Source organism: Lampris incognitus, chromosome 3 (genome assembly GCF_029633865.1).
Source record: "Lampris incognitus isolate fLamInc1 chromosome 3, fLamInc1.hap2, whole genome shotgun sequence".
In the NCBI taxonomy this organism is placed as follows: domain Eukaryota; kingdom Metazoa; phylum Chordata; class Actinopteri; order Lampriformes; family Lampridae; genus Lampris; species Lampris incognitus.
In genome coordinates, this window is record NC_079213.1 from 33,657,054 (window position 1) to 33,676,929 (window position 19,876).

Below are 19,876 nucleotides of genomic sequence, written 5' to 3' on the forward strand. Positions count from 1 at the left end.
CTTTGCCTCTTTTTACAGGAAGGTGTGTGTGCACATACGCACACGCGTCTTCTTCATTTGTTTCTTTTGTGGTATGCGTCTAGGTACACTTAGACTCAATGATGCCTCCAACCGATCGAGTGTATTTATGCACAGAAAATTAACTGACATAGTACAGAACTTTGAACCTGTACCAATGGATGGCAATTTTTGGCGGGGTGAAATTTCCCTCTCACGTGCATTGCGGGGGACGTGTCCCCCGTGGCAATTACACGCACGTCAAAATCTATTTTTCATGATTTATTTTAGACATTGTTGAGATTTAGATGTTCATCATTTGTCTCACGGAAATGGAATACAACTGTGATGTTGTGTTGCTCCAACGAGTAGAATGCTGCTCATCCAAATCCCTGACACCCTTCTTAATCTCCATCACTGGAAAAGTTGGACTGTCATAAATCGATGCTCTCCTTGACATCTGATCTCTCCCTCCCTCCCTCTCTATTTCTCTCCTCCCTCCCCCCTCCATCTCTCTCTCTCTCCCTCCTCCCTCCCTCTCTCTCCTCCCTCCCTCTCTCTCCTCCCTCCCTCTCTCTCCTCCCACTCCTGCCGTGGCTGTCTTTCTTTAGCATGATGCAGACCAACCACCTCCACCTCTTCATGCCAGCCTTCATGGGCTTCATAGCAGCCACCACGTCAGTGGTTTACTACCACAACATCGAGACGTCCAACTTCCCCAAGTTACTGCTCGGTAAGAGTCAACGAAGGGTTACCAGATAACTAGTTCAGATGATCCAAGTCTCTGTGTAAGAGTTCCTATTCTAAATATGCTGATATCTCTAGCTTCTTGTGGAGGTCGATGAATTTGCAGTGCAAAAGTTATGCTTTAAGATCTCCACCCCGCTTCACCAAATGAGCATGGTGTAGGTTCTTCTCTCTCTCCATCACTTGGTGAATAAGAAAGCCCACTCAAGGTGTCAGGCAGCTTTTCTGTTCAAGATAATTCACACCAGTTTGCGTTACTCAGAATCAGAAGAAAGTTAACTACCGTAGCTACTAGAAGCTGATGAGTCTGAGCTCTTCTATCATAAAGCATCACTGTGGTGTTTTTGGACAGAGTTTAAACAAACAGTGAATCTTGTCTTATAAGATGCATTGTGTCAAAGTAGGAAATTGGAGCCTATCTAAAGGGGAAGGTAATGGTCCATAAAGTCCACACATGGTCCACAAATTAAACACAAAGAAAAAACAAATTATTTACCAGTACATGACTGCAATATAATGTCATAATACTGCAGTTAGAAATGAAGAAAAAACAAAAAACAAAAACCTAAACATACTTTGTTTTTTGGACCCCCCCCCCATTCACCCCAATTGTACTTGGCACGGTGGCGCAGTGGTTAGCACAGTCACCTCACAGCAAGAAGGTCCTGGGTTCGAGCCCCGGGGTAGTCCAACCTTGGTGGGTCATCCCGGGTTGTCCCCTGTGTGGAGTTTGCATGTTCTCCCTGTGTCTGCGTGGGTTTCCTCCGGGGGCTCTGGTTTCCTCCCACAGTCCAAAGACATGTAAGTCAGGTGAATCAGCCGTACTAAATTGTCCCTGTCCCTGTGTGTCTGTGTGTGTGTGTGTGTGTGTGTGTGTGTGTGTGTGTGTGTGTGTGTGTGTGTGTGTGTGTGTGTGTGTGTGTGTGTGTGTGTGATGGCCTGGCGGCCTGTCTTCCCGCCTGCCGCCCAATGACTGCTGGGATGGGCTCCAGCATCTCGCAACCCCGGTTGGAATACGCGGCTTGGATAATGGATGGAGTGGATGGATGTAGTTGTCCAATTACCCTACTTTTCCAAGCCGTCCCGGTCGCTGCTCCACCCCCTCTGCCAATCTGGGGAGGGCTGCCGACTACCACATGCCTCCTCCCATACATGTGGAGTCGCCAGCCACTTCTTTTCACCTGACAGTGAGGAGTTTCGTCAGTGGGACATAGCACGTGGAAAGATCACGCTATCCCCCCAGTTCCCCCTCCCCCTCAAACAGGCGCCCCGACCGACCAGAGGAGGCGCTAGTGCAGCGACCAGGACACATACCCACATCCGGCTTCCCACCCACAGACACTGTTAATTGTGTCTGTAGGGACGCCCGACCAAGCCGGAGGTAACACAGGCACTCGAACCGGTGATCCCCATGTTGCTAGGCAATGGAATAGACCACCACACCACCCTGGCACCCTCAAACTTAAACATCTTTGAAATAGATGACATTATTATGATGTCAGTTGCCCCCAAGAAAACACCCATAAAGTTTGGTTACAGCTTAAGTTTCTCTAGGCCACCTACAACTGGATGGCTGAGCTCTTCTTTCACTGCGGCGGGTATGTTATGTATGCACACTTAAAACTAGCCCTTTAGAGAGGGGAGGGCAACAGACTTACCTGACCTCTCTTTTCATGCAGCCTTGTTCATCTACTGGGTGTTGGCCTTCATCACTAAATCCATCAAGTTGTGGAAGTTTGCCCAGCACAGCATTGGACCGCAGCAGCTGCGGTTCTGTATCACGGCCTTGCTAGTGGTTCTGTATGGACTGCTGATGGCTGTGGAGATCAACGTCATCAGGGTCAGGGTGAGTTTCTGCTTCCTGTTTAACTTCCTGCCTCCTCATTCACCGTCCGCATGTCTCTGATTGAAGAGATTGTTGAAGAGATTTCTGTTTTTCTCATCCTCGTTCATTCAGTCATTGATATTGAATTACAAGTGTTAAATATTCACTGACCCCATGGAGTCACTCACCCCATGGGGTCAGAGTGAAAGCACAAACGTTCACGGAAACAAGCTCTGGCTACAGAATCCTGCAAATATCAAAATGAAAACTACAATAGGAACATGCTTTAAGAGCAGAAACGTGCTGCAAAATGCCAAAGCAAATGTGTATAGAAAACAACACAAGTACAGAAGTAATGGAAAAATAAATACACAAAGGAAACACTGAAATACCAGCTGATACAGTGGTAGAGCTCCAGGCTGCCAGGGAGGCAGCTGGCAGGCACCAATGTAGCGGATTCTGGGGGCAGCCAGCCAGCCGCCACAGCTAGGAATTGAACCCGGGTATCCCGGACCACGGGCGACTGCACTTAAAAGTTGACTAGGTCTAGCGAGTCTAGTCACCTGTGGTCGTTATACTACCCCCCTCCTTCGGGAAGTAGCATACCAGCTCCCTCATGCCTCTGAGCGCACGCGCCTCTGATGGCCTCATGGTCTCACCATCCCACTTCTGACACCCACCCTGACACTAGCTTGGTCTAGTCAGAAAGCTACGAACTGAGGAAGCCTCTTGGATGAGAGGCGAAACGTCTTCACGGATATATACCAAGTCCAGTTGCACTTGATTCAACTCCTTTGGATAACCATGACCTGGATGAATGAGAACACCCACAGACTTCTGACACCCATGTGGCGAATTCAGGGGGCAGCTAGCCAGGTCGAGGTCGGACTACGATGCGACATGTATGTCCAACTTGTAAGTTGCAGGTATTTTAACTTGAATTTTGATTGTTTTTATTTTTGGATTTTTTTCTCCCTTTGTCTCCCCAATTGTACTTGGCCGATTACCCCACTCTTCTGAGCCGTCCCGGTCGCTGCTCCACCCCCTCTGCCGATCCGGGGAGGGCTGCAGACTACCACATGCCTCCTCCCATACATGTGGAGTCGCCAGCTGCTTCTTTTCACCTGACAGTGAGGAGTTTCGCCAGGGGGACGTAGCACATGGGAGGATCACGCTATTCCCCCCAGTTTCCCTTCCCCCCGTACAGGCGCCCTGACCGACCAGAAGAGGTGCTAGTGCAGCGACCAGGACACATACACACATCCGGCTTCCCACCCGCAGACACGGCCAATTGTGTCTGTAGGGATGGCCGACTAAGTCGGAGGTAACACGGGGATTTGAACCGGCGATCCCCGTGTTGGTAGGGAATGTTTTAAACATTTTTTTAAGTCTTCTGTATGTGTTGCTCTGAACATGATGGGTCAATGTTGACCTGATAATGAAGGGCGAGACAAAAATGCCTTCGTTATTCAGCCATCACAGAGGAACTTGACTTGTCCCCAAATGGCACCTATCGTTTCCATTTCCTGTTGTGTTATAGAGTTCCACATCTACAAAGTCAGGAGATGACTTAAAAAAAAACAGACTTAAGCTTGTAGTCCTGAGCCAAGGACTCGGTACACTCTGTCTCAGCATCGTTTTAGGATGTCTGGTGATGAGCTGTGTTCAGGACGACTTGGAAACTGGTTGCATAAGCCGGCAGCTGACATGTCATTGTTGGCGTCTGGCCCCTGGTTTATTTTTAACCCGAGCTTAATAGTGCAAACAGCTTAAATCACACCTCACATTAGAAACACGCAACTGGAGGGCTGATTCCACGGATGCGCCGTAATGTTTTTGTTAATTCAATGTCGTCACGCTTATGAGGCATGGATCAAAATAAAGAGTATGATTCTCCAAGCTGGATGTGTGAGTTTCCAGCTCAAGATGATACAGCATTTTCCAACCCTCTGATTCGATCATTTCCTGGGGGGGATATGAATTTTGATAATGGACCATTAATCTTATCATTTTGACCTTGTTAGCGTATTTGAAGGTAATGATATTTGATCTTAGTTAGATCTGTCTGCCTTGGTTACGGTCTGATTTGTGTTCTCCAGTGCCTATAAGCCAAGGGTAGGTGGTGGGCCAACAAAGTATTCACTCTCTTCAGGCAGATGTTTCCCTTCTTCAACTTGCATTCATTCATTCTGTGTCTGTAACATCTGTCTAGCTTCCTTACTTTCCTTTTTGTCCACTTGTCTCCATGTAGAAGTATGTGTTCTTTGCCAATCCCCAAAAAGTAAAGCCACCAGAGGATCTCCAGGATTTAGGGGTTCGATTCCTGCAGCCATTTGTCAATCTGCTGTCCAAGGTGCAGTTCACATACACACGCACTCACGCACACACACATGGCGGCACAGTGGCACAGTGGTTAGTGCGGTCGCCTCACAGCAAAAAGGTCCTGGGTTCGAGCCCCGGGGTAGTCCAAACTTGGGGGGTCGTCCCAGGTCGTCCTCTGTGTGGAGTTTGCATGTTCTGCCCGTGTCTGTATGGGTTTCCTCCGGGTGCTCCGGTTTCCTCCCATAGTCCAAAGACAGGTCAGGTGAATCGGCCGTACTAAATTGTCCCTAGGTGTGAGTGTGTTGGACCTGTGATGGACTGGCGGCCTGTCCAGGGTGTCAGGGTGTCAGGGTATCCAATTCTCCCTTGGGGATTAATAAAATATTTCTGATTCTGATTCTCCCTGCCTACCGCCCAGTGGCTGCTGGGATAGGCTCCAGCATCCCCGCGAACCTGAGAGCAGGATAAGCGGTTCGGATAATGGATGGATGAACCAGGCTGGAGTAGGTCGTTGATGATCTTAGATGTGCTAAAATCTTCTTCTCAGAACCATAAATAACTAGCTTGAGATTAAAGAATTGTCGCTCTCTTGAATGAAAAACAAAGTGATGTTTTCCAAATGTGTAAATATTTTAGATCATATCACTATTTGGTATCAGCAGATACACGATGATCAGTACTGGCCATGGAAAAGTGATGTACGCCAACTCTCCAGGTAACAGGGACTGGGTTTTAGACAGAAATGCATCTGACTTGTGCCTCTCTCTCTGTCAGGCTACATACTGGTGGATGAATCCCCTCATCATCGGAGCCCACCAGAGGCCAATAGAGCTGAAGAAGATTGGCAAACTGCCTATTGCCATGAGAGCCCTCACCAACTACCTCCGCCTTAAAGACGCATATGAGGAGCAGAGGGTCAGTAGATGGAGGTTCTGGGGTAGACAAAAACCTTTTTTTTCACTCTAGACCAATTTAGTCCCTGGGAACGAAGTTCAACGAAACACACTGACAAACATCAGACAGCGTATGCCGAAGTTTCTCTATGAACCGTCAAGCTCGTTTCAGGGCAGGTTTTAGGTGAATAATTACACACAAAGATATAAAGTTACTTCATCACTTGCAAAAAAAAAAAGGTACAATTTCTGGCTTCTGGTTCACAGCTTGAAGAGTGCGAACATGAGATAATGATCAGATGGGGTGGCACGGTGGCCGAGACAGCCTCCTGTAGACCCGAGTCTCGTCCGTGGGACAGTTGGAGTGGTCCGGTCTGAGGATCTGTGCTGTGGCCAGGGCCCAGACCTAACCATGCATTTTAGTGGTCATTGACTTTGCCTTTCCCTTCTCGGTCCCTCCATTCTTAACCCCACATCCACATGTAGACGCCGGAGGACCCAGATCGAGCCCCCTCCATGTGGCGCTCCATGTACCGAGCGTTCGGCCGCCCAATCCTTCTCAGCAGCACCTTCCGCTACCTGGCTGACCTGCTGGGCTTTGCCGGGCCGCTCTGCATCTCCGGCATAGTCAAACACCTGGATACCAAAAGCGACGCCGCCAAGCCTGACAAAGTCGATGTGAGTCCAGCTGTGTGTTTGTGTGTGTTGTTTACCTGTTTGTTATCAAAATCTTTTAACGTTTATTTTCAGATGTGAAGCACTTCATGGTCCTTGCTTCTAACTCATTCACTCACTCACAAACCGACGTTTAGTCTCGGGGTTAGCTGTACCATCTGTGTAGATTCGGGGAGGGTACAACCCCTCGAGAAATGTCTATCTCAAAATATATGCTGTTATAAGTTTTTGTGTTATTTTCCCATTAACATTATAATCCTCATTAGTGAGGAAATTATATGTTTTCTGTGAACCCACCACTGTTCTCTCTTAGTCTCTCCCTCCTATTCTATCACTTGGTGGTTAACCCATGTGGTCTCATTCAGGTAGGATTTCACAGAAACACCAACGGCAGAGCTACAAGTAAGGCACCTCTATCGACTTGAACCTGCTCAAACAAGTGTTTCTGATGTGTCAGCATGCTTCTCTGGGTTGTCGGTTAGCTAAAAACATGATCCAGACAAGCTAACTTTAGCTCCGTTGAACTGCTGCAAAAACATCTATTTTTCAATTTACAACCACCAGGATATGATGCAAAACGTTAGCTACTCAGTTGAAATGGTGTCGTCAATACAGGACCTACATCCAATTACACACTTAAGACAAAGATACCGTGTTGTCGTGTTCACAACAAAGTAACACAACAGTTGTACTTCAATCTATGACACTATCTGTCCATGTTATTCTGCTGACTAGTTTAAACCATGTTTAGTTTGGAGGAGAAGCAGGGACTCCTACTGTCTGTGTGCCTGTGGAGGGTCAAACTTGTGCATATCTGGTTATTTAAGACGGAAATTATGAGCGACAAAGAAAGAACGTCTTCATGCGTGCTCAGTAACCCAGTTGTAGAAATACCAGAAAGGTGAATCAGTTCATCTGGACACAAAGTTTAGTGGGAGAAACGTTTCATCACTCATCTAAGTGACTTCATCAGTTTCAGCTGATGGCAGGTATCCCCACCCTTACAGACGATACAGCGGCATAACAAAGGTCGCTATCCAGCTGTGCTGAGAAAACCACATGAGAAATGGCTGAGAAAATCAGCCATGTAAATTAACTGTTTTAGAGGGTGCAGCACCAATTTGCCTCTTCTGAACATTGCCAACACTTATGGTGGTCAGAGGTTTGAACTTTGACCTGTGCCATCATTGAGTGATGCTAGGCAGAGCCTTCATCCCTGCCATCCTGCTTGAGGTAACTTGCGTTCTTTCCGTTCTGTGTGAAGGTGGGTAATGTGGTTGTACCTCCGGTCAGTCTGCTGCTTCTGACGCAGCTATGAAGCAGAGGCACCAGAGAATGTTTATATACTGAGCACTTAGCCAAACACTAATGTGCAAAACCATCCGGTCAAGGACAAATTCCACCCAGTTGTGTGTCTGTGTTTTTTTTTTTTTTTTGTCAAACGCCATAATTTCCACATACCATAAGCATTTAATCATTAGGTTGTAACATGCACTAAAATGTGTTATTTGTGAATATTAAATTAGTGTGACACAAGAACGTGGGTTCAACAAGTGTTGGTTCAAATTTGCAAGCAGGTAACTGAAAATGGAAGTGACCTTTTTGTTAAATGACAGCAACTACTGTGTTGCGTATTATCCTAATATCCACACGAAAGTCACTAACATACACATCCTAATTTTGATTTGTAAAAAAAAAAATGTAAGTGTTTTGTTTTAAGAAAAAAAAAAACATGGAGTAGCCCAAATCATTTCATGTTTTTGAATGTGGTGCAATCATCCGCTCCCATGCATTCTCATACCATCGCTATGCTGACGACACCCAGCTCTTCCTATCACTCCCGCCAGATGACCTCACAGTCTGTGCACGGATATCGTCATGCCTTGCTGATATCTCTGCTTGGATGAAGGCACGCCACCTTCAGTTTAATCTATCTAAGACTGAGCTCCTTGTCGTCCCATTCAGTCCATCCATATGAGGCGGCACGGTGGTGCAGTGGTTAGCGCCGTCGCTTCACAGCAAGAAGGTCCTTGGGGTCATCCCAGGTGGTCCTCTGTGTGGAGTTTGCATGTTCTCCCCGTGCCTGCGGTGGGTTTTCTCCAAGTGCTCCGGTCTCCTCCACCAATAAAAGACATGCATGCTAGGGTCTGTGCCCCTGACCGAGGCGGGGCCAGAAGAACTGGAGGTGCTGCACGGCGGCTGCCCACTGCTCCTAGCTACGCAGCTAGGATGGGTTAAATGCAGAGAGGAATTTCCCCATAGGGATTAATAAAGTATCTGAAAATCAAAATGAAAAATCAAAAAATATATTGTAGAGACACGAAACGAGGAAAAAGTCAGCATACTAACGGAGGGAGTGAAGAAGTCAAGGTTTTGAGTAAAGTCGTGCACAAGCAAAGGCACACTGACGAGGTAGGCTGTGAATAGTGACAGCTCAAACGTGCACATGTTAATCTGCATGCGAGCAGCGTAGCTTGACGTAGTCTTCATGGAGTATTGTGACATTACTGACAGAAAGCACGAGTCCAATCTATGACATTTTGATCTAGGCGGCATGGTGGCACAGTGGTTAGCGCGGTCGTCTCACAGCAAAAAGGTCCGGGGTTCGAGCTCCAGGGTAATCCAACCTTGGGGGTCGTCCTCTGCGTGCAGTTTGCATGTTCTCCCCGTGTCTGCGTGGGTTTCCTCCGGGGGCTCCGGTTTCCTCCCACAGTCCAAAGACATGTAGGTCAGGTGAACCGGCCGTACTAAATTGTCCCTGTGTGTGTGTGTGTGTGTGTGTGTGTGTGTGTGTGTGTGTGTGTGTGTGTGGGCCTTGTGATGGCCTGGCGGCCTGTCCAGAGTGTCTCCCCACCTGCCGCCCAATGACTGCTGGGATGGGCTCCAGCAACCCTGAGAGCAGGATAAGTGGTTTGGATAATGGATGGACAGCTTGATCTCTGTCGTATACACACGAACACATGCCCACACACACACACACACACACACACACACACACACACACACACATAGACACACACACACATTGTGTCTACTGTCAAAGTGATGCTGGGTGGTCCGACTCACCAGTGGATGAGTCACTAACACCGTGATTTCACTGAGGCATTGGGCCCCTGACAGTGGGATGGTCCTAGCTATCATGTCAACACCGTGTGTGTGTGTATGTGTGTGTGTGTGTGTGTGTGTGTGTGTGTGTGTGTGTGTGTGTGTGTGTGTCTTGTCAATGCCATTATCTCACCATTAGATTGGAGACATTTTCACATGTCAGACACAGAGTAGTTTAAACACTTTGACGAGAAGCCACACACACGTGCACATACTTTGTGTGTCTCACGCTTTCTCTTTTTGTTAATTACAGTCGCGGTTAAACCACTCAAACGGTAAATGTTTAAACACACAAATGTCTGCACGAGTGGATGGGTTTCGGTGCTGTGAGCTAGCTGTAACCGCTCTGCCCTTCTGCACCAGTGCGCTACTAGGCCAACTATGGTATAAGATGGAGAAGAGAAGGAGAAACAGAATAACTCTTTCTTACCATGACAGCGGTCATCCATCACGTCTTTTATTTCGCCGCAACGTACTCCCGTTCCGTGGAGGAGAAGTCCCACTTCCGGTGAGGCTTGTTCATCTCATGGCCATTATAAGCACAATGTGCTACAGCTGGTGTTTCCTTAAAGTTGGTATTTAATTGCGACTTAGTGCCACGAAGCATGCTGTGTGCTTACATACTGCTAATGCATTGCTGAGGTGTTTTGTTGTGTTGCACTGAGGAAGCACGAACATGTATTTGTCGTTTCCTCCAGCCCACAGCAGTGCAACACAAAGACAACAACACATATCCAAACTACAAAAACTACAAAAACACATATATCCAACATATCAACAAAAAAAATCACTGTCCAGGAGAACGAACATCAGCCTGGATGACTGTCGGAACTGCATGGGCTAGCAGTTAGCTTAGCCTGCCCCGCTTGTGCGTACTGTCAGACTGCCCTCGGTGTTTCCTCCCCGGGCACAGCTCCGGTCAGGGCCGTGGTCCCAAGGCCCACTGGACGCAGCAGACCAAGCTCTCCCAGCCACACACCTTCGACAGACCTCCCCACACGCCACATAACGACACCAAAAACAAGTCAACGCCAGGCGAGGCCGCCGCCAGACCGCCCTCGGTGTTATCGGAACTGCCGGTCTGCATGGGCTAGCAGTTAGCTTAGCCTACCCCGCTTCTGTGTCCTCTCAGACCTGTTTCCTCTTCGGGCTCCAGGCAGGGCCGTGGTCCCTGGACCCACAGGACGCAGCAGACCAGGCTCCCCCAGCCGATCCAGAGCCAGCTCTCCCAGCCATCAAACGAAGACACAAACTTAGACGCAGACGTGGACAAAGCTGCTGCATGGACAGTACTGGGTGAGGCTGCTGCGAACATGAATTCGCGCCGCCATCTTCCCACACCGGAAACGGAAAGTTTAAATTTGACAACCTTATAGTCTCCAAACAAGTAAAGGTGAACGTGTGAACGGTGGGAACAGAAACCTGGCTTACGGCGGTGGGACGTGGCGCCTGCGGACGGGAACATGTGCAGGGTGATCGACGGTGTGCGGAAAGCAAGCTGGCAGCCGGTGACATCTAATTAGCAAGATGAAAGCTGCCGCTCTACTGGCGGCTGTTAGTGAACTTCAACTGATGCGAGGATGCTGGGAAGACGTAGTACACTGCAAAGAAAGGAAGTGTGAGACCGAAGAAGGGATATCGGGTACTTTCTCACTGATATTTATCGTCCGTCTATTTAGTTGTGGAGGGTGCTGGACTATGTTGCACAGAAATCAATCTTGAGAGTCGAGCCGGTGTGGAGTCCGTGCCAGCCGGATGAAGTGACTGGCCCGGGCGGCAGCAGATACAGAGCAGAGACCAGGCACAGAGCAGAGACCAGGCGCGGGACAGGCGTGCATTTCTAAGTGGCATGGAAAATTCCTCAGCTCGCGCCCACTTTCTCTCACCCACGGCTTAACATTTAGAGACGGCCTGCAGAACATCAGCCAGGCTTTCTGATATCCTGCCGGGTGTGTGTGTGTGTGTTTGTGTCTGTGTCTGTGTCTGTGTGAGTGTGTGCTCTTGTATGGCTATTTTTGTGAGGACCACTTTGAAATTGTAACCATCTGAGTGAGGACATTTTTCCAAAATGAGGACATCTTGTCTTGCTGTCACTTATTTAAGGGACGGGTTTAGGGTTAGGACTTTGGTTTAACGGTTAGGACTTGGGTTTAGGGTTAGGACCTGGGTTTAGGGTTAGGACCTGGGTTTAGGGTTAGGTCTTTTTCAGCGTTGTCAAGTCAAGTCTAAAGTCATCAAACTTGAATCTGGCACTAGCGCCTCCTCTGGTCGGTTGGGGCGCATGTTCAGGGGGGAGAGGGAACTGGGGGGAATAGCGTGATCCTCCCACGCTCTATGTCCCGCTGGCGAAACTCCTCACAGTCAGGTGAAAAGAAGTGGCTGGCGACTCCACATGTGGTAGTCTGCAGCCCTCCCCGGATTGGCAGAGGGGAGCGGGGGGTGGAGCAGTGACCTGGATGGCTCGGAAGAGTGGGGCAATTGGCAAAGTACAATAGGGGAGAAAATGGGAGGGGGGGGATCGAAATATATATATACTGTTAATGGAATCAAGATTGTACTGCTGAGGCTAGGAGGATAGTATGATGAAATCAGTAATTACTTGCATACGAGTGTCACCTACGTCTTCAGATATCCAGCCTATAGGTATCTGAGGTTGGACAGTGTAAGGTCAGGGGTCAAATGCAGGTTGAGAATCATGTTTGAGCTTGCTGTCACTACTACCTATTCAGGTTCTGCTTTTTCTGTGTGCACACTGACGCTTTTCGGTGCTGCTTTTGCAGGGATCTGTTCAAAACCTTGTGTATAACTCTGTACTGGGTGGGGATGAGGGTGGGGATACCTGCCGTCAGCTGAGGCTGAAGAGGTCACTTAGATGAGTGATGAAACGTTTCTCTAACCGTTGTGTCCAGTTGAACTGATTCAACCTTCCGTGATGTTCAAAACCGCGTCTTCCTTATCTGTCACATCTATAAAGTGGATTTCCTTTGTTTACTGTCCCCTAAAAGTGAATGGGGAGTCGTACCCTTGGGACCTTAGCTGCATAAAACCAAAATGAAATGTACCTCTCAAAATCTGAAGTAAAGAGACTTGCCGCTTGTGCTTTCAAATGAATCGCTGTGATAATTTTCTACATCAAAAAATATCTTTATCACAACAACAGTTATTGAACCCCCCCCCCCCCCCAACTGTAGTTGACCAATTACCCCACTCTTCCGAGCCATCCCGGTCGCTGCTCCACCCCCTCTGCCGATCCGGGGAGGGCTGCAGACTACCACAGGCCTCCTCCCATACATGTGGAGTCGCCAGCCGCTCCTTTTCACCTGACAGTGAGGAGTTTCACCAGGGGGACGTAGCACGTAGGAGGATCACGCTATCCCCCCCCCCCCAAAAGGCGCCCCGACCGACCAGAGGAGGCGCTAGTGCAGCGACCAGGACACATACCCACGTCTGGCTTCCCACCTACAGACACGGCTAATTGTGTCTGTAGGGACGCCCGACCAAGCCGGAGGTAACACGGGGATTCGAACTGGTGATCCCATGTTGGTAGGCAATAGAATAGACCGCTACGCCACCCGGACCAGTTATTGAAACTCTGAGCAAAACCGTGTGATGTACCAATCCAGTGTTGACTTCCATTTGCGCCTGCTTCTGTGTTGGTCAGATGAGTCAGCTGAAGTCACTGCGATGTTTGAGATGTGCAGTGGAGTCTGTCCTTGGAGTCTGTCCATGGAGTCTGTCCATGGAGTCTGTCCTTGGTCGTGGTGTTTTACCTGTCAGTGTCTAGCCAAGTCATTTCTTTGCTAGATCTGCTCATTGCCACGAAGAGCTGCACCAGATGAGGTAGTGACAGGGATCTTAAAGGTATCCATCATACGAGATGCTGCCGGAATAGAAAGGGCATATCAAGTTAAGTAACACCCCAGGGCCGCCTGCTGTCCCGCCAGATCATCATTTCAAAGACAGCCCAGCTTAACGGCCGAGGCTCTGTCCAAATGGAAACTCGGCCCTGTCTTCTCAAATCATCTGGACACATCTCAGTAGCTCAGTTGTGGATATATGCCACATTGCGCATACTATATTAATTCTGTAGAGACGAGTCTAATTCTTGCATAACCCGTCATTTCATATCCTGCTTCATGTCTTTGTATTTGTATATGTAGTTCATATTTTAAAGCTATGAACCTGATGAAGGGTTAGAGATATTATAGGGCTGCTGGTGTACAAAGAAAGATGCAAACACCGTCTATTCCATTGCCTTCCAACACGGGCATCGCCGGTTCAAATCCCTGCGTTACCTCCGGTTTGGGAAGCCGGATGTGGGTATGTGTCCTGGTCGCTGCACTAGTGCCTCCTCTGGTTGGTCGGGGGCGCCTGTTAGGGTGGGGTTGGGGGTTGGGGTGAATAGCATGATCCTCCCACGTGCTACGTCCCCCTGGTGAGACTCCTGACTGTCAGGTGAAAAGAAGCGGCTGGTGACTCGCCATGTGTAGGAGAGGAGGAGGCATGTGGTAGTCTGCAGCCCTCCCCGGATCGGCAGAGGGGGTGGAGCAGCGACCGGGACGGCTCGGAAGAGTGGGGTAATTGGCCAGCTACAATTAGGGAGGGAATAAAAGGGGGAGGGGGGTTACTGCTGTTAATTTTTCTCTCTCTATTCTGTTAAATCTCGGCTCTATCTAGCTCCGAGCTGACTTTATCTCTTATCAGTCAGCATGTTAAACCGTCGCCTTCAGCAGGTATCGTGCAGGCTCACTATTTGGCAAGCGACAAGTCACTGTTGCCCTTTTTATCTAATGTGTCAAATAGCTTATTAATGAGTCATAAATTGTTCACAACCTAATTAATAAACTAATTATTAATCATTCATAAACCCTTTGTAAGTCTGATTGTATAGTGGTACCAAACAAGCAAGTAAACAGTAGTAAAAACAGGGCTTGTCTGAACAAGAACTTTGACATCTTGGCAATGAGTATGATGTTGTTTGGCCTCAACTGAAGGCAGCGTCTAAATGATGTTTGAACGCTGACAGTTTTATTTCATGTCCTTCCGACATCAGGGTTCTGACGGTGCATCTGCTTCAGGAACTATTTTTGCATTCTGGACTTTCCCACTGCACCGCTCTTCTTCCTGTCCCACTGTAAACTGTCATATAAAAGACACCAAAAAAAAATAAAAATCTGTGTGTGTGTGTGTGTGTTTGTGTATTCCTAGCACCACTATGTGGATTTGTACTTCATGTCGTCGACTGAGCTGCTCCAGAACACTTCAGTCCTGGCTGTCCTTCTCTTCCTGGCTTTGGTCCTGCAGAGGACCTTCCTGCAGGCCTCCTACTACGTCACCATTGAGACGGGCATCAACCTGCGGGGAGCCCTACTGGTGAGATGACAATAGTGGGAAATGTAGTTTAAGCTGCTCATGTCCAGAACTGATCCTGATCCAGAACTGATACACTGCTTAGAAAATTTGCTTGCAGCCAATAATTGAATAGCTACAATGCCCGGATGTCCTTCCTGACTCAACCCTCCCCATTTATCCAGGCTTGGGACCGGCACTAAAAATGCACTGGCTTGTGCATCCTCAGTGGCTGGGTTATGGTTGCTTGTCACACCTACTATTACTACTACTACTACTACTACTACTACTACTTCTTCTACTGCTACTACTATTACTACTACTACTGCTACTACTACTACTACTACCACTACTACTACTACTACTACTTTCGGCTGCTCCCGTTAGGGGGCGCCACAGCGGATCATCTGTTTTCATCTCTTCCTGTCCTCTGCATCTTCCTCTGTCACACCAGCCACCTGCATGTCCTCCCTCACCACATCCATAAACCTCCTCTTTGGCCTTCCTCTTCTCCTCTTGCCTGGCAGCTCCATATTCAGCATCCTTCTCCCAATATACCCAGCATCTCTCCTCCACACATGTCCAAACCATCTCAATCTTGCCTCTCTTGCTTTGTCTCCAAACCGTCCAACCTGAGCTGTCCCTCTAATATACTCGTTCCTAATCCTGTCCTCTTTCGTCACTCCCAATGAAAATCTTATCATCTTCAACTCTGCCACCTCCAGCTCCACCTCCTGTCTTTTCATCAGTGCCACTGTCTCCAAACCATATAACATAGCTGGTCTCACAACCATCTTGTAAACCTTCCCTCTAACTCTTGCTGGTACCCTTCTGTCACAAATCACTGCTGACACTCTTCTCCACCCACTCCACCCTGCCTGCACTCTCTTCTTCACCTCTCTTCTGCACTCCCCGTTACTTTGGACAGTTGACTCCAAGTATTTAAACTCATACACTTTCATCACCTCCACTCCTTGCATCCTCACCATTCCACTGTCCTCCCTCTCATTCACACCATATTCCGTTCATCTCGTTTGCTTGCTATATATTTGCTATATAGGTGAGGGTTTAGGGATTTACTGCCAGACCATACAAAACATGTAAATTAGGGAAATTACCTGAAGTAAAACCGATTTTCTTTCATTCTATTCATTATTTGTCATTGTACTAGGCAATGATTTACAACAAGATCCTCCGGCTTTCCACCTCTAACATGTCCATGGGGGAGATGACTCTGGGGCAGATCAACAACCTGGTAGCCATTGAAACCAACCAGCTGATGTGGTTCCTCTTTCTCTGTCCCAACCTTTGGGCCATGCCCGTACAGGTGAGATCTCTCTCTCTCCCTCCCTCACTCTCTCTCTCCCTCGCTCTGTCTCTCTCTCTCGCTCTCCCGCTCTCACTCTCTCCCTCGTTCTCTCTATCTCCCTCACTCTCTCTTTCTCTCGCTGTCGCTCTCCCCCTCTCGCTGTCTCTCGCTGTCTGTCTCTTTCTCTCTCTCTCGCTCTCCCGCTCTCATTCTCTCTCCCTCGTTCTCTCTCTCTCCCTCACTCTCTCTCTCTCTCTCGCTGTCGCTCTCCCCCTCTCGGTGTCTCTCACTGTCTGTCTGTCTGTCTGTCTGTCTGTCTGTCTGTCTGTCTGTCTGTCTGTCTGTCTGTCTGTCTGTCTGTCTGTCTGTCTCTCTCTCTCTCTCTCTCTCTCTCTCTCTCTCTCTCTCTCTCTCTCTCTCTCTCTCTCTCTCTCTCTCTCTCTCTCTCTCTCGTTTCCTGTTTTATGTTGCCTCCTTTGGGTGTCTGATTTATGTGTGTGTGTGTGTGTGTGTGTGTGTGTGTGTGTGTGTGTGTGTGTGTGTGTGTGTGTGTGTGTGTGTGTGTGTGTGTGTGTGTTATATCTTCCTTGACAGATTGTGATGGGGGTAATCCTGCTGTACTATCTGTTGGGCTGCAGTGCTTTGGTAGGGGCTTCAGTGATCGTTCTGCTGGCACCAATTCAGTACCTCATAGCCACCAAGCTGGCGGACGCCCAGAAGAGCACGCTGGTGAGTGCAGTAAGCTGGCACTCTCTATAGCATGGTTTGTAGACGCCGGTGGCTGAGTTGGTTTGGGTTTTAAAGGTACAATATATAATTGATGCACACAGCAGTTGTCCACCTCACTACTGCCATTGTTCTGGTCAGATTTCGTAAACATTGCTTGCTTTATTTCTTGTGAATGAGAAAACCAGCCCGATCACTTTCGATTCCTTTCGAGGCTTTCAGTCATCTCTATTTGGTGGCACCGTGGCCCAGCGGTTAGCACTGTTGCCTCACAGCAAGAGGGTCCTGGGTTCAAACCTCGGGGTTGTCCAACCTTGGGGGGAGCATGGGGGGTCATCTCAGGTCATCCTCTGTGTGGTGTTTGCATGTTCTCCCAGTGTCTGTGGTGGGTTTTCACCGGGTGCTCCGGTTTCCCCCACCATCAAAAAGAAACATTCATTCATTCATCAATCAACCGCTTCTCCGGGGTCGGGTCGCGGTGGCAGCAAGCTAAGTAGGGCACTTCAGACGTCCCTCTCCCCAGCAACGCCCTCCAGCTCCTCCTGGGGGATCCCAAGGTGTTCCCAGGCCAGACTGGACATGGAGTCCCTCCAGCGAGTTCTGGGTCTACCCCGGGGTCTCCTCCCAGTTGGACATGCCTGGTAAACCTCCAAAGGAAGGCGCCCAGGAGGCATCCTGAACAGATGCCCAAACCACCTCAACTGGCTTCTTTAGACATGAAGGAGCAGCGGCTCCGAGCTCCCTTCGGATGACTGAGCTCCTCACCCTATCTCTAAGGCTGAGCCCAGACACCCTATGGAGGAAACTCATTTCAGCTGCTTGTATCCACGATCTCACCCATGCAGGAAACATGCATGTTAGCGTTAATACTCCTGCCTGGGCCCCTGACCTGAGAAAGCAATGGGAAAAGACCTGAAGTTGGTCCCCAGGTGCAGCATGAAGGCAGCAACCCACTGCTCCAAGCTACACACATCACAGCTAGGATGGGTTAATTTGCAGTTACTTAATTTCCCCAAAGGGATTAATATAGGAAACTCAATTAAACTTAATTATTTCTCAAACAAATTCCCTATGTTGACTCAACTGTAAGATATGTCATGTTTCTTGTCGTCAGTAGCGTGCGTGTGTTGTCGCAGTCCTCCACAGAGCCATGGCGGCACACGGCATTATGCATTGTACCTTTAAAACCCTGATTTGCTCCGGACACTGTTCCAGGATCAGGTCTTATTGAGGGCTGCTTATCTGGATATGTGCTGAAATTGCTGTGTCCACCACCATCACATGCACGTTAAGTCCCAGCAGGGATTAAATGTCTGGCGAAATACATCTTTTGGTTTTACAGAGAATCACGTGCTAGTTATTTTTGCTGTCAATGTCAGTTTTTTTTAAATGTTTGTATATGTGTGCCTGGGTGTATGTCTGTGTGAATGAATACATCCATCCATCCATTATCTAAACCGTTTATCCCAATCGGGGTCGCGGGGATGCTGGAGCCTATCCCAGCAGTCATTTGACGACAGGCGGGAAGACACCCTGGACAGGCCGCCAGGCCATCACATGGTCGACACATGGTCCTTCCCATGTGCCAATTCCACATAATAAGGAAACAAACACTTAGGCAGGCAAGGACATCCGTCCTCAGACCCAACATCCGTCCCCATACCTGCCAACACTCCCGATTTTTAACCCTTTCTCCCGCTGTGCTCCCTCTAATCTCCCGATTTCATAGTGACACAAATCAAATGGGTGTTTCTCAGTTTCTGTGGGGGGATATGTGTCGTGGTACCTGGCAACCCAACCCCGGGGGCAGAGTTGAGCATGCGCAAACGAGCCTGCCTGACGTTCAAGTCCGCGGTTCGCCGCCGAAAATGTCTGACGCTGGAAAGAAGTCCATCCGTCCATTAGCCAGACCGCTAATCCTGCTCTCAGGGTCAAAGACGCTTCTGAATGTCAGTCCACTCGGACAGAGACCGTCCCCTTTCTAACAGCGAGCCGCCTCAGCTAATACCATGCGTTCTGTGAGCTATGTCGGGTCGACTTTGGCATAGAGCACGATGCGAAACACGACGTTAGCAAACATGCTAACGGCGCGAAACACAAACCAACCGCAGAGGCACAGAGGGGAGTCGCTAGCATCGGCGCGGCCACCGTGAGAGGCGTGTCGCAGGCTGGTCAGGCCGCCGAGGCAGAGGAGAAAATGGCCGCGCTAGTCGCCAAGAACAGGATTTCTTTTGCGTTTTGTGACGAGTTCAGCAAACGTGTTTCTTGACTCGGCAACAGCTCGGAAATACTCCTCAGGGAGAACCAAGCCAACGTAACTCGTTAAAGGCAAGATCCGTGATTTTTCGTTTGACCTGGTCATTGTGGGGTAACTATATTCATATGCACAAAATTGATTGATGGAAAATATGGTACTTGTAAATTTATTAGCCCACTGTAAATCGAAATGTTAGGTTAGATATTGTTTTACTCCAGTTGCAATGCAAACAAACCTTTTACAGCCACAAAATGCAGCAAATAAAATAAATTCAGATTAAAAATAAAAATATAAAAAGTATGCACAAATACGGTGGGAACATTAAGGTATTGTAGCGAATTCGGGGACAACGCAACCACAGGAACTGCCGCGGCCGGGAAGCGAACCCATATCACCCGCACCGCACGAGACATCGCTAACCGCTCGACTAAAGGGTCAGACTCGCCAGCCAGCGGCCAGCGTGTCTACTTATCCATGCACGTTACAGTATATACAATTAAAGCTATAGCTAAATAATATGCACATGTGCAAACCGGGCTGAGTATATACAGTCAGCATTTATGTACAGTATGTCTGTGTCAGACGTCAGCACAGTGCAGGAAGACAGTAATCTCTCTCTCTCTCTCTCTCTCTCTCTCTCTCTCTCTCTCTCTCTCTCTCTCTCTCTCTCT

The 19,876-nt window shown here is 48.6% G+C and overlaps 1 protein-coding gene across 1 annotated transcript in view; it reads left to right on the forward strand.

Moving 5' to 3' along the window:
• Positions 1 to 19,876, forward strand: part of abcc9 (ATP-binding cassette, sub-family C (CFTR/MRP), member 9) — a 157,664-nt gene that overhangs the window by 24,794 nt on the left and 112,994 nt on the right. The window contains exons 3-10 of the mRNA XM_056275655.1: positions 609 to 730; positions 2,424 to 2,590; positions 4,821 to 4,922; positions 5,666 to 5,806; positions 6,271 to 6,462; positions 14,773 to 14,937; positions 16,085 to 16,240; positions 16,817 to 16,951. Coding sequence (XP_056131630.1) covers positions 609 to 730; positions 2,424 to 2,590; positions 4,821 to 4,922; positions 5,666 to 5,806; positions 6,271 to 6,462; positions 14,773 to 14,937; positions 16,085 to 16,240; positions 16,817 to 16,951 — 1,180 coding nt within the window. The remainder of the gene's footprint in view (positions 1 to 608; positions 731 to 2,423; positions 2,591 to 4,820; positions 4,923 to 5,665; positions 5,807 to 6,270; positions 6,463 to 14,772; positions 14,938 to 16,084; positions 16,241 to 16,816; positions 16,952 to 19,876) is intronic.